This window comes from Oncorhynchus mykiss, chromosome 20 (assembly GCF_013265735.2).
Source record: "Oncorhynchus mykiss isolate Arlee chromosome 20, USDA_OmykA_1.1, whole genome shotgun sequence".
NCBI lineage: Eukaryota > Metazoa > Chordata > Actinopteri > Salmoniformes > Salmonidae > Oncorhynchus > Oncorhynchus mykiss.
In genome coordinates this window covers 45,496,659-45,510,845 of record NC_048584.1, presented here as the reverse complement: position 1 = coordinate 45,510,845, position 14,187 = coordinate 45,496,659, and the positions used below count along the sequence as shown (strand labels likewise).

Here is a 14,187-nt window from a genome sequence, read left to right as displayed (position 1 = left end):
CTCCTAACAGGATGTGGGGGGTTGTTAAACATATCTGCTAGCCAATTCGCTGGAAGGGCTAGCGTCATGACACTAGCTAACATTAGGCTATAGCTAGCCAAGCAAATGGCTCTTTCTGTCAAAATTAGAAACATGTAATATCTGAAAATATAGCTCGCTAGACTATCTTACCCTTATACATCATTCATGGTTGGACGCGTCTCCTGTTGCCATTGTTGCCCTTAGTTTGAAGATGTAATCCGAAGACCTATGTTTTCTCCACCTCTTTAGCGATCAGACTCTAATTCCACTGATTTAAAAACTCGGTCCTCCAGAAAGTGGAGAGCAACACTTATACAGTTTTAATACACTGTAAAAAAATATATATATATATATGAAGCCGAGTTCGAACAGGATTACCTACACATACTGACCAACTCAAATAGACAGAAGCACGCTATATGGCAGACCAATCCAAACTCATCTCTTGGCATGTCCAGCCCACTCATTATCTCAGCCAATCATGGATAGTGAGAAAGCAGCTGTATTTTTCTGTGGCTAAACCAACTAGGCCCCTTATTTAACCATTGTATTCGTATTTACAGACGGCATAGATGGTTGTTATTAAGGCACATGAAAGTTCACATGTTCCAGAAGACATTTCTGCCCTCAAAAAAAAAGTTTATGTTCCAACGTCTCTCCTGTAGTGGACCCGCGTCATACGCCTAGTTTCCTGAAACAGGTCACAAATTTTCCCAGTGCACATCTTTAATTTTGACAGATACTGCTCCTCTGTCCTTGCCTTTGTTGGACCACTTGTCTAAACTAGGTGTTAGACCCAGGGCTAGTCTAAACTAGGTGTTGGACCCAGGGCTAGTCTAAACTAGGTGTTGGACCCAGGACTAGTCTAAACTAGGTGTTGGACCCAGGGCTAGTCTAAACGAGGTGTTGGACCCAGGGCTAGTCTAAACGAGGTGTTGGACCCAGGGCTAGTCTAAACGAGGTGTTGAACCCAGGGCTAGTCTAAACTAGGTGTTGGACCCAGGGCTAGTATAAACTAGGTGTTGGACCCAGGGCTAGTCTAAACTAGGTGTTGGACCCAGGGCTAGTCTAAACTAGGTGTTGGACCCAGGGCTAGTCTAAACTAGGTGTTGGACGCAGGGCTAGTCTAAACTAGGTGTTGGACCCAGGGCTAGTCTACACTAGGTGTTGGACCCAGGGCTACTCTAAACTAGGTGTTGGACCACTAGTCTAAACGAGGTGTTGGACCCAGGGCTAGTCTAAACTAGGTGTTGGACCCAGGGCTAGTATAAACTAGGTGTTGGACCCAGGGCTAGTATAAACTAGGTGTTGGACCCAGGGCTAGTCTAAACTAGGTGTTGGACCCAGGGCTAGTATAAACTAGGTGTTGGACCCAGGGCTAGTATAAACTAGGTGTTGGACCCAGGGCTAGTCTAGACTAGGTGTTGGACCCAGAGCTAGTCTAAACTAGGTGTTGGACCCAGGGCTAGTCTAAACTAGGTGTTGGACCCAGGGCTAGTATAAACTAGGTGTTGGACCCAGGGCTAGTCTAAACTAGGTGTTGGACCCAGGGCTAGTCTAAACTAGGTGCTGGACCCAGGGCTAGTCTAGACTAGGTGTTGGACCCAGAGCTAGTCTAAACTAGGTGTTGGACCCAGGGCTAGTCTAAACTAGGTGTTGGACCCAGGGCTAGTCTAAACTAGGTGTTGGACCCAGGGCTAGTCTAAACTAGGTGTTGGACGCAGGGCTAGTCTAAACTAGGTGTTGGACCCAGGGCTAGTCTACACTAGGTGTTGGACCCAGGGCTAGTCTAAACTAGGTGTTGGACCACTAGTCTAAACGAGGTGTTGGACCCAGGGCTAGTCTAAACTAGGTGTTGGACCCAGGGCTAGTCTAAACTAGGTGTTGGACCCAGGGCTAGTCTAAACTAGGTGTTGGACCCAGGGCTAGTCTAAACTAGGTGTTGGACCCAGGGCTAGTATAAACTAGGTGTTGGACCCAGGGCTAGTATAAACTAGGTGTTGGACCCAGGGCTAGTATAAACTAGGTGTTGGACCCAGGGCTAGTCTAAACTAGGTGTTAGACCCAGGGCTAGTCTAAACTAGGTGCTGGACCCAGGGCTAGTCTAGACTAGGTGTTGGACCCAGAGCTAGTCTAAACTAGGTGTTGGACCCAGGGCTAGTCTAAACTAGGTGTTGGACCCAGGGCTAGTATAAACTAGGTGTTGGACCCAGGGCTAGTCTAAACTAGGTGTTGGACCCAGGGCTAGTCTAAACTAGGTGCTGGACCCAGGGCTAGTCTAGACTAGGTGTTGGACCCAGAGCTAGTCTAAACTAGGTGTTGGACCCAGGGCTAGTCTAAACTAGGTGTTGGACCCAGGGCTAGTCTAAACTAGGTGTTGGACCCAGGGCTAGTCTAAACTAGGTGTTGGACCCAGGGCTAGTCTAAACTAGGTGTTGGACCCAGAGCTAGTCTAAACTAGGTGTTGGACCCAGAGCTAGTCTAAACTAGGTGTTGGACCCAGGGCTAGTCTAAACTAGGTGTTGGACCCAGGGCTAGGGCTGTTAGATGGAACCATGTATTTGCTCAGTGTTAACATCTTGAGTGTCCTGCAGGTTATTGGTTGATTGATTAATTGACTGTCTCCATTTCTCTTCCAGTGGAGGTGTTGACGGTCCCTCCTTCCTCCGGGAAGGCCTTTATCCTGGGTCCTGATGTGAACATGGAGGCTGAACTGGGCCTGGGAGAGCTAGCTGGTCTTACTGTATCTAATGAGGCTGATAGTCTGACCTATGATGTAAGTATCCATATACCTCTATGGGAGGAGGAAGACTGCAGAGGGAGAACTGGCTGGATTCAGCATAGCTAATGAGGCTGTTAGTCTGGCCTACGACATGAGTCGAATCTCTTAGGTACCCGGAATACAATCTGCACTCTCCACTAGCCAAGAACATGATCTGTGTGCTTTACATTACCGATGTCTGTCCACTCAATACCTTCCTCAATGAATATGCTTTCAGGTTAGGGTTAGTATTATAGTGCTCTCACAGTACTGTTGCTGTCCTGGGGGATGTACAGCCCTGCTGCTGTCCTGGGGGATGTACAGCCCTGTTGCTGTCCTGGGGGATGTACAGTACTACAGCCCTGTTGCTGTCCTGGGGGATGTACAGTACTACAGCCCTGTTGCTGTCCTGGGGGATGTACAGTACTACAGCCCTGTTGCTGTCCTGGGGGATGTACAGTACTACAGCCCTGTTGCTGTCCTGGGGGATGTACAGTACTACAGCCCTGTTGCTGTCCTGGGGGATGTACAGTACTACAGCCCTGTTGCTGTCCTGGGGGATGTACAGTACTACAGCCCTGTTGCTGTCCTGGGGGATGTACAGTACTACAGCCCTGTTGCTGTCCTGGGGGATGTACAGCCCTGCTGCTGTCCTGGGGGATGTACAGTACTACAGCCCTGTTGCTGTCCTGGGGGATGTACAGTACTACAGCCCTGTTGCTGTCCTGGGGGATGTACAGTACTACAGCCCTGTTGCTGTCCTGGGGGATGTACAGCCCTGCTGCTGTCCTGGGGGATGTACAGCCCTGTTGCTGTCCTGGGGGATGTACAGTACTACAGCCCTGTTGCTGTCCTGGGGGATGTACAGTACTACAGCCCTGTTGCTGTCCTGGGGGATGTACAGTACTACAGCCCTGTTGCTGTCCTGGGGGATGTACAGTACTACAGCCCTGTTGCTGTCCTGGGGGATGTACAGTACTACAGCCCTGTTGCTGTCCTGGGGGATGTACAGTACTACAGCCCTGTTGCTGTCCTGGGGGATGTACAGTACTACAGCCCTGTTGCTGTCCTGGGGGATGTACAGTACTACAGCCCTGTTGCTGTCCTGGGGGATGTACAGCCCTGCTGCTGTCCTGGGGGATGTACAGTACTACAGCCCTGTTGCTGTCCTGGGGGATGTACAGTACTACAGCCCTGTTGCTGTCCTGGGGGATGTACAGTACTACAGCCCTGTTGCTGTCCTGGGGGATGTACAGCCCTGCTGCTGTCCTGGGGGATGTACAGTACTACAGCCCTGTTGCTGTCCTGGGGGATGTACAGTACTACAGCCCTGTTGCTGTCCTGGGGGATGTACAGTACTACAGCCCTGTTGCTGTCCTGGGGGATGTACAGTACTACAGCCCTGTTGCTGTCCTGGGGGATGTACAGTACTACAGCCCTGTTGCTGTCCTGGGGGATGTACAGTACTACAGCCCTGTTGCTGTCCTGGGGGATGTACAGTACTACAGCCCTGTTGCTGTCCTGGGGGATGTACAGTACTACAGCCCTGTTGCTGTCCTGGGGGATGTACAGCCCTGCTGCTGTCCTGGGGGATGTACAGTACTACAGCCCTGTTGCTGTCCTGGGGGATGTACAGTACTACAGCCCTGTTGCTGTCCTGGGGGATGTACAGTACTACAGCCCTGCTGCTGTCCTGGGGGATGTACAGCCCTGTTGCTGTCCTGGGGGATGTACAGTACTACAGCCCTGTTGCTGTCCTGGGGGATGTACAGTACTACAGCCCTGCTGCTGTCCTGGGGGATGTACAGTACTACAGCCCTGTTGCTGTCCTGGGGGATGTACAGCCCTGCTGCTGTCCTGGGGGATGCAAAGGATTGCAGTTTACTTAGACTTTATCTACCCATAATCCATGGTGTTTCCCCTCAGATGTCCAACAACAAGGATGCCCTGAGGAGGACGTGGAACCCTAAGTTTACCCTGCGGAGCCACTTTGACGGGATCCGAGGTCTGGCGTTCCACCCCGTAGAAGCGGTTCTAGTCACCGCCTCAGAGGACCACACGCTGAAGATGTGGAACCTGCAGAAGACTTCCCCCACCAAGAAGTAAGACTGACCCTCCCTGTCTAATAGTACTTCAATGTTAACCTCCCTGTCTAATAGTACTATAATGTTAACCTCCCTGTCTAATAGTACTATAATGTTAACCTCCCTGTCTAATAGTACTATAATGTTAACCTCCCTGTCTAATAGTACTATAATGTTAACCTCCCTGTCTAATAGTACTATAATGTTAACCTCCCTGTCTAATAGTACTATAATGTTAACCTCCCTGTCTAATAGTACTATAATGTTAACCTCCCTGTCTAATAGTACTATAATGTTAACCTCCCTGTCTAATAGTACTATAATGTTAACCTCCCTGTCTAATAGTACTATAATGTTAACCTCCCTGTCTAATAGTACTATAATGTTAACCTCCCTGTCTAATAGTACTATAATGTTAACCTCCCTGTCTAATAGTACTATAATGTTAACCTCCCTGTCTAATAGTACTTCAATGTTAACCTCCCTGTCTAATAGTACTGTAATGTTAACCTCCCTGTCTAATAGTACTGTAATGTTAACCTCCCTGTCTAATAGTACTATAATGTTAACCTCCCTGTCTAATAGTACTATAATGTTAACCTCCCTGTCTAATAGTACTATAATGTTAACCTCCCTGTCTAATAGTACTATAATGTTAACCTCCCTGTCTAATAGTACTATAATGTTAACCTCCCTGTCTAATAGTACTATAATGTTAACCTCCCAGTCTAATAGTACTATAATGTTAACCTCCCAGTCTAATAGTACTATAATGTTAACCTCCCTGTCTAATAGTACTGTAATGTTAACCTCCCTGTCTAATAGTACTATAATGTTAACCTCCCTGTCTAATAGTACTATAATGTTAACCTCCCTGTCTAATAGTACTATAATGTTAACCTCCCTGTCTAATAGTACTGTAATGTTAACCTCCCTGTCTAATAGTACTATAATGTTAACCTCCCTGTCTAATAGTACTATAATGTTAACCTCCCTGTCTAATAGTACTATAATGTTAACCTCCCTGTCTAATAGTACTATAATGTTAATCTCCCTGTCTAATAGTACTATAATGTTAACCTCCCTGTCTAATAGTACTATAATGTTAACCTCCTAGTCTAATAGTACTATAATGTTAACCTCCCTGTCTAATAGTACTATAATGTTAACCTCCCTGTCTAATAGTACTATAATGTTAACCTCCCTGTCTAATAGTACTATAATGTTAACCTCCCTGTCTAATAGTACTATAATGTTAACCTCCCTGTCTAATAGTACTATAATGTTAACCTCCCTGTCTAATAGTACTATAATGTTAACCTCCCTGTCTAATAGTACTATAATGTATACTCCCTGTCTAATAGTACTATAATGTTAACCCTAACCAAATCAGTGTCTACTTCACTAAAGACATTGAGACATTGCTCTCACCAGGGGAGAGTTGGAATTTCAGTTTCCTTCCTGAATTTACTGAATGGTAAAGGAATTGACTCCGAACATGGTGAGACCAATGTCTCTCACAAGATATCTATGTTACCTTTTATACAGTCCAGATTGTGTAGAAAGTGTTTAAGTCTTTATCTCCAGGAATGCCTCTGTAGATGTGGAACCCATGCACACGTTCAGGGCCCACCAGGGTGCAGTGCTGTGTGTTGTGATGAGCAGTACAGGAGAGCAGTGTTTCAGTGGAGGGCTGGACGGCACCATTCAGAGCTGGAACACTCCGAACCCTAACCTAGACCCATACGATTCATACGGTAAGAACGGAGGGCTGGCTGCCTGTATCTCTCTCTCTCTCTCTCTGTTATCTCTCTCTCTCTGTTATCTCTCTCTCTCTGTTATCTCTCTCTCTCTCTGTTCTCTCTGTTATCTCTCTCTCTCTGTTATCTCTCTCTCTCTGTTATCTCTCTCTCTGTTATCTCTCTCTCTGTTCTCTCTGTTCTCTCTCTCTGTTCTCTCTCTCTCTGTTATCTCTCTCTCTGTTCTCTCTGTTCTTTCTCTCTGTTCTCTCTCTCTCTGTTCTCTCTCTCTCTCTGTTCCCTCTCTCTGTTCTCTCTCTCTGTTCTCTCTCTCTCTGTTCTCTCTCTCTCTCTCTCTGTTATCTCTCTCTCTGTTCTCTCTCTCTGTTCTCTCTCTCTCTCTGTTATCTCTCTCTCTGTTCTCTCTCTCTCTCTGTTATCTCTCTCTCTCTCTCTCTGTTCTCTCTGTTCTTTCTCTCTGTTCTCTCTCTCTGTTCTCTCTCTCTCTCATCTCTCTCACTCTGTCTATCTCTCTGTTCTCTCTCTCTCTCTCTCTGTTTTCTCTCTCTCTCTCTGTTCTCTCTCTCTCTCTCTCTCTCTGTTATCTCTCTCTCTCTGTTCTCTCTGTTCTTTCTCTCTGTTATCTCTCTCTCTGTTCTCTCTGTTCTTTCTCTCTGTTCTCTCTCTCTGTTCTCTCTCTCTCTGTTATCTCTCTCTCTGTTCTCTCTGTTCTTTCTCTCTGTTCTCTCTCTCTGTTCTCTCTCTCTCTCTGTTCTCTCTCTCTCTCTCTCTCTCTGTTCTCTCTCTCTGTTCTCTCTCTCTGTGTTCTCTCTCTCTGTTCTCTCTCTCTCTCTGTTATCTCTCTCTCTGTTCTCTCTAGCTGTGCTCTGTCTGTGTCTCTGTCTTTGTGTGTGTGTGTGTGTGTCTGTCTGTCTGTCTGTCTGTCTCTCTGTCTGTCTGTAACATGTCCTCCTCCTCCCTGTGTGTAATAGAGCCGTCTGTCCTGCGTGGGGCGCTGTGTGGTCATACTGACTCGGTGTGGGGTCTGGTGTACAGTGGTGTTTATCAGAGACTCCTGTCTTGCTCTGGAGACGGCACCGTCAGGCTGTGGGACGCCTCCGATACCAAGCCTGCCCTGGTCACCTTCCGCAGTAAAGGTACTCTTCATTCTCATTCATGTCAACAGGATCCTACGCTGATTCATTTGTGTTGTATGTTTATCATATTCAAATTCTGTGGTGAAATCAACAACTATGGTTCGCTGCTTCAGAGTTTGGCGTGCCCTCGTCAGTGGACGTGGTCTCCAGTGACCCCGCCCACATGGTGACATCTTTCACCAGCGGTCAGATCGGCCTGTTCAACATGGAGACACAGCAACTGGTGCTCAGCCTGGAGTCTGCTGCGGAGACGGGTAGGTCTGGAGGGAGGGAGGGAGGGAGGGGGGGATGGTCAGATCGGCCTGTTCAACATGGAGACACAGCAACTGGTGCTCAGCCTAGAGTCTGCTGCGGAGACGGGTAGGGAGGGAGGGAGTTTGGGAAGCCTCCAGACCTTTTTGTTAAAAAGTAAAGGAAGCTATTTGAAGCCAGTTTTGGAAGCCTTGGTATATTATTAATGTACATGGTCCTTGGAGCCAGATGTGACCTAACAAGCTCTCTCTCCTCTCCCCAGGTACCCCCTGTCAGATCAACAAGGTGCTGAGTCACCCCACCCTCCCCATCACCATCACCGCTGAGGAGGACAAACACATCAAGTTCTACGACAACAACACGGGTAACAGCCATTTTGCTGGTCTACATATAAACTTTCTATGAGTTTTTCACTCCAACAGTGTCTTCCTCACAAAACTAAATGTCTTCATGGTCCTCCATTAATCTGAAAGTATGTGGAATCTCGCGGTCCTCCAGGTTTTACCTCAACCTGACCATTTGGTTTCTCATGGCAGTTTATTTTATAGATGTTTTTAAAAGCGGAATGAATTCACATTTTAATTACAGCTCTCTCAGAAAGCTTAACCTTCACACAGAAAGCTTAACCTAACAAATGTTGTCCATTTGAACTCTTCAGGGAAGCTGGTCCACTCGATGGTGGCCCACCTGGATGCTGTTACCAGTCTAGCTGTCGACCCCAATGGTCTCTATCTGATGTCTGGCAGTAAGTAGCTAACTCTCCATAACAATGATTTCTAACATACTCAGCTAGATATATACCTTGTCATTCTGCATGTGATGATATGACAGACTTTATTAAACAGGAGAGGGCCTAGACTTGAGCCCTGGGGGACACCAGAGCTGTACACTTTATAAAACAGGAGAGGGCACAGAACTGAGCCCTGGGGGACACCAGAGTTGTACACTTTATAAAACAGGAGAGGGCACAGAACTGAGCCCTGGGGGACACCAGAACAGGAGATGGTCTAGACCTGAGCCCTGGGGGACACCAGAGCTGTACACTTTATAAAACAGGAGAGGGCCCAGAACTGAGCCCTGGGGGACACCAGACCAGGAGATGGTCTAGACCTGAGCCCTGGGGGACACCAGAGCTGTATACTTTATATGAACTGCCTTGTCGCCCATCTACTGTTCATTTTCCTCTAACTTCTTCCTGCTCTCCTCCTCTTTGATCATTTCCCCCTCCCTAATCCCTTTCTCTTCTCCTCCCTCAGGTCATGACTGTTCTATTCGTCTGTGGAACCTAGAGACTAAGACGTGTGTCCAGGAGTTTACAGCTCACAGGAAGAAGAATGATGAGTCTATCCATGACGTGGCCTTCCACCCCTCTAAGGCCTACATCGCCTCCGCCGGGGCAGACGCTCTTGCCAAGGTGTTCGTATGACGAGGACCAATCACAGTCCACTGACACAGCTTCCTAGCTCCAGGGACCAATAGATGTGGGCGTGTGGGGTGCTACGCAGACTTTACCTCACACATATCCCCTCTCACGCTACTGGTTCCCTGTTTTGACTGGTGGATGGTGCAGCCAATAGCCTCTACTAAGCCCTAGACTAGGCCCTCCTCCAGAGGGAGAGGGTCAGGGCTGTGGTTGACTGGGAGGTCTGTTAGGAGAACTGCTATTGGGCACAAGGCTTCCTCCTCCCTCTATAATCCAGGCATGCCCCTGGGTGTGACCGGCCACAGAGACCCTCCTCCTGCATCCAATGAACACCCACAAAGACTGACTATGGTTCAGACTAATCTTATGGTCTGTCTGCAGCTAGCGAGGGGGTTGAAGATAGACTGACAGGTGTTTTATAGTGTAGACTCACTGGAGAATTGGGAGCACCATGCCCTAACCCCCTAACCCTACCCCCTCCCCCTAACCCTACCCCCTCCCCATGTCAACAAGCCCATTAACCAGAACCCCAGGCCTCTCATTTTACCAGAACCCCGGGCCTCTCCTTTCCCCAGAACCCCGGGCCTCTCCTTTCCCCAGAACCCCGGGCCTCTCCTTTCCCCAGAACCCCGGGCCTCTCCTTTCCCCGGAACCCCGGGCCTCTCCTTTCCCCAGAACCCCGGCCTCTCCTTTCCCCAGAACCCCAGGCCTCTCATTTCCCCAGAACCCCAGGCCTCTCATTTCCCCAGAACCCCAGGCCTCTCATTTCCCCAGAACCACAAGCCTCTCATTTCCCCAGAACCCCAGGCCTCTCATTTCCCCAGAACCCCAGGCCTCTCATTTCCCCAGAACCCCAGGCCTCTCATTTCCCCAATCTCTAGGCTCAGGCTTCTCCCATTTAGACCCCTGTCTGCTCCCTGGTCCCTCCTCTCCTTCTCCTCCAAGTCAGGTTCAGAGTTGTGTTGTGATGGAGATATGGGGTACTTACTGAAGACTGGCTGTGGCGTCTCACTATTCTTTTCTGCTTCTACTCTGCCTGCCTCCAGCCAGCCTTTCTCTCTCTCTCTGCTTTCCTTTTAAGAACACTTATTGACAAATGTGCCTTTGCTTTAAAAAGGTCTTGAAACAGAAGTTCTTTAACAGAACTGTTTTTTTGAGGGAGGTGGAGTTAATGAGGAAAGGTTTTCACGATGGTGTCCGTTTTTACAAAAACATTGGGTGTAAAATTGCAAATACCTATAATAAATATATATTAAGTCTTAACTTACTGTGTTGATGTTTGAGTGTTAGTTTTTTAAATAGCATGAGTGGAAATGAGCCTTGTCCCAGATCTTTGTGCTGTTTTGCTATTGACTATATAGGAGTTGGTAAGGCAGCATAAACAGATCTGGGACCAGGCTAGAGGGGAATCACTTCTTCAAAGCCAATCTGGCAGAGTGAAACAGACCAAGTAAATGTTTCCTGTTTGTTTGAAAAATTCCTAGTTATAATTGTACACTGCAAATTAGTCATGTTTAGTCATGTTTCCAAAGTAAATCTGGTTCTACAACATGAGGTTCAGTCTGCAGTACCAGGTCTGTGTTTACAATACAGCCTCTACAACATGAGGTTCAGTCTGCAGTAACAGGTCTGTGTTTACAATACAGCCTCTACAACATGAGGTTCAGTCTGCAGTAACAGGTCTGTGTTTACAATACAGCCTCTACAACATGAGGTTCAGTCTGCAGTAACAGGTCTGTGTTTACAATACAGCCTCTACAACATGAGGTTCAGTCTGCAGTAACAGGTCTGTGTTTACAATACAGCCTCTAGAACATGAGGTTCAGTCTGCAGTAACAGACTGTGTTTACAATACAGCCTCTACAACATGAGGTTCAGTCTGCAGTAACAGACTGCGTGTGTGTTCATGCAGTGCAGACTGTGTGTGTGTTCAGCCTGGAGTCTGCTGCGGAGACGGGTAGGTATGGATGGATGGAGGGAGGGAGGGAGGGAGGGAGGGAGGGGAGGGGAGGGGAGGGGAGGGAGGGTACTCTTGGACTGTGTGTTCATGCAGTGCAGACTGTGTGTTCATGCAGTGCAGACTGTGTGTGTGTTCATGCAGTGCAGACTGTGTGTTCATGCAGTGCAGACTGTGTGTGTTCATGCAGTGCAGACTGTGTGTTCATGCAGTGCAGACTGTGTGTGTTCATGCAGTGCAGACTGTGTGTTCATGCAGTGCAGACTGTGTGTGTTCATGCAGAACTGTGGTGGCACAGCCATCTAAGTGGCACAGCCATCTAAGGCACTGCATCTCCGTGCTAGAGGTGTCACTGCAGACCCTGGTTCGATCCTGGGCTTTATCACAACTGGCCGTGATTGGAAGTCCCAGACGGCGGAGCACAATTGGCCCAGCGTCATCTGGGTTAGCGGAGGCTGTAACTTAACAAAATGTGGAAAAAGTCAAGAGGTCTGAATACTTTTAAGAATGCCATTATTGCATGAAACTTCGTTCCATCTCATATTTCTCATATTAACAGCAAACCTGGTTTCAAGAAACAGATATAGCAACACCTCAGGGCACAACTCTCCCCTACTTGACCGAGATAGTGTGTGTGTATGTATTGATATGTAGGCTACGTGTGCCTTTAAAAAACATGTATGTAGTTCTGTTCTTAATGTTCTGTATTATGTTTAATGTTCTGCGTGGACCCCAGGAAGAGTAGCTGCTGCTTTTGCAACAGCTAGGTGGGATGCACTAATCAATAACAATATAATACTAAAAATAACAAGGTAGAACAAAAAACATGAGCTATAAAAACAAGAACTAAGAAGAACACGATAAGGTAAGTAAGAATACTATATTGTGTGTGTGAGAGAGAGAGAGTGTTTTTAGGGAAATATTAGCCTCTGCCACAGGCTTTCACCTCAACGTGAATGAAGCCTTGAGCCGAGGTTAGGGAACTATTAGCCCATGTTATAGACATTGATGTTACTGTTATAATAACTCTACAAGTTACTAACTGTCTACATGATGGTGAACTTGTGGGACTAGGGAAATATAAGCTGACGTGCTTCTACATTACTCTTCCCCTCCAGAAGATGGAGGATACCGAGAGGTCCAACGCAGAGCTCTCTAAACAGAAGGTAGATCTTCAGTCTCTCCCAACACAGGTATATCTGGACCAGACTGTGGTGCTCTCTGTGCCAAAGAAAGGTGGGCTACAATATCAATCAAATCTATTTTATAAAGCCCTTTTTATATCAAAGTACTTTACAGAAACCCAGCCTAAAACCCCAAAGAGCAAGCAATGCAGAGGCAGAAGCACAGTGGCTGGGAAAAACTCCCTAGAAAGGCAGGAATCTAAGAAGAAACCTAGAGAGGAACCAGGCTCCAATACATGTCCTTTCCCAGTCTCACATTAGCCTGTGTTGTGTTGTGAAGCTGGGCACTGAAACAAAGAATAGTTATTCCCACATTGATGAAATCCCTAATTGTTTTATTGGTTTTATTTGATGACTGATTTGTATTAATTCTAGTTTTTATTTTCCAGGACTCATCATCCCATTGTGTTTCTAGCTGCACAAAACAAGTCTCAATATGAGGACTGCATCTAACACCTCTGAAGAAACTACACTGGTGGACCTATAATATATACCACTATATAAAGTGTAGGTGTACCAGCTGGTGTGTACTGATTCCCTGTTATCTTATATGATACATTTTTGTTGAACAACAAAAAAAAATGTTTCCGTAATTGACTACATGTTATGGAGTGTTTCTTCAGCCATATAAACACATTAAACTTGACATGCCTTATATCAAAAGGCAGATATTTTGAGCGACATTCTGTATTCTTAAAAAAACACGTATCACAATCATTATAATGAAAACTTCAATAAAGCAACTACCAGCTAAATCATTGTTAGTGAGACAATACACTCGCATCATGTGCTATGTGATGCCTATAATACACCAAATACATGGTTTTATTTCCATTGTACAGTTTTCATATTGTTTTTTTAAGTACGTAGTTGACAGTTGTGTGAATACCTGTCGGGTTCATGTTGTTAGTGTTGCTAACTATGGTAACTTTACATAAACCGCCGCTGCAACCATAGTAACAGACATTACCAGTCCTAAATACACTCTGTGGATTATTCCATGTGGCCTGGTTTCGTTTATTAGTCCAGAAGAAGTCCCCGTAGTGGGCAAAATCAGCCCTGTACCATGTGTTAATATCAGCATGAGCAATGTCTTGATCTTTCGATGAACACTATTCGGGGAATATCTCCTGGGTGAGTTTAAGCCCTGGTAGCTCGCCGTGATCGTATAGTGGTTAGTACTCTGCGTTGTGGCCGCAGCAACCCCGGTTCGAATCCGGGTCACGGCATTGCGATACACAATGTCACGGCAAAAGGGTTATTTTTTTTAGAAAATGTGTTCTAAACGTAATAACTATGCTTTGTAATCATATCTATTCCAGTTTTTCATGGGGGAAATCAGGAAATATAGAATATATGCGTGAACTGAGTCAAACCGAGCACTACCCATAGACATCTATGGCATTTCACCCACTCTTTCTACACGCCTACAAAACATTTTAACCAATCGTTTCTCTATATTCTCCTCGAGCAGCCAATCCACGCAGGTTTACGTCATTTTAAGAAAATGTTTGCGACCATCGGGAATCAAGGAATCGATTCATACATGCTTGTCGGGAATCAAGGAATCGATTCATACACGCTTTTCGGAACTAGGAAACTCGGACAT

The 14,187-nt window shown here is 46.6% G+C and overlaps 1 protein-coding gene and 1 non-coding gene across 3 annotated transcripts in view; both read left to right on the top strand.

Moving 5' to 3' along the window:
• LOC110499572 (striatin) overlaps positions 1-10,704 on the top strand; it is a 60,287-nt gene extending 49,583 nt beyond the window's left edge. For both annotated transcript variants that reach the window (XM_036956444.1, XM_036956443.1), the window contains 8 exons: positions 2,661-2,797; positions 4,709-4,884; positions 6,454-6,623; positions 7,598-7,762; positions 7,876-8,016; positions 8,277-8,378; positions 8,673-8,759; positions 9,271-10,704. In XM_036956444.1, coding sequence (XP_036812339.1) covers positions 2,661-2,797; positions 4,709-4,884; positions 6,454-6,623; positions 7,598-7,762; positions 7,876-8,016; positions 8,277-8,378; positions 8,673-8,759; positions 9,271-9,440 — 1,148 coding nt within the window. In that variant the 3' untranslated portion in view covers positions 9,441-10,704. The remainder of the gene's footprint in view (positions 1-2,660; positions 2,798-4,708; positions 4,885-6,453; positions 6,624-7,597; positions 7,763-7,875; positions 8,017-8,276; positions 8,379-8,672; positions 8,760-9,270) is intronic.
• Positions 10,705-13,735: 3,031 nt separating this feature from the next.
• On the top strand, positions 13,736-13,807 carry trnah-gug. Its single transcript has one exon. It is a non-coding gene; the product is annotated as a tRNA-His (tRNA).
• Positions 13,808-14,187: the final 380 nt, after the last annotated feature.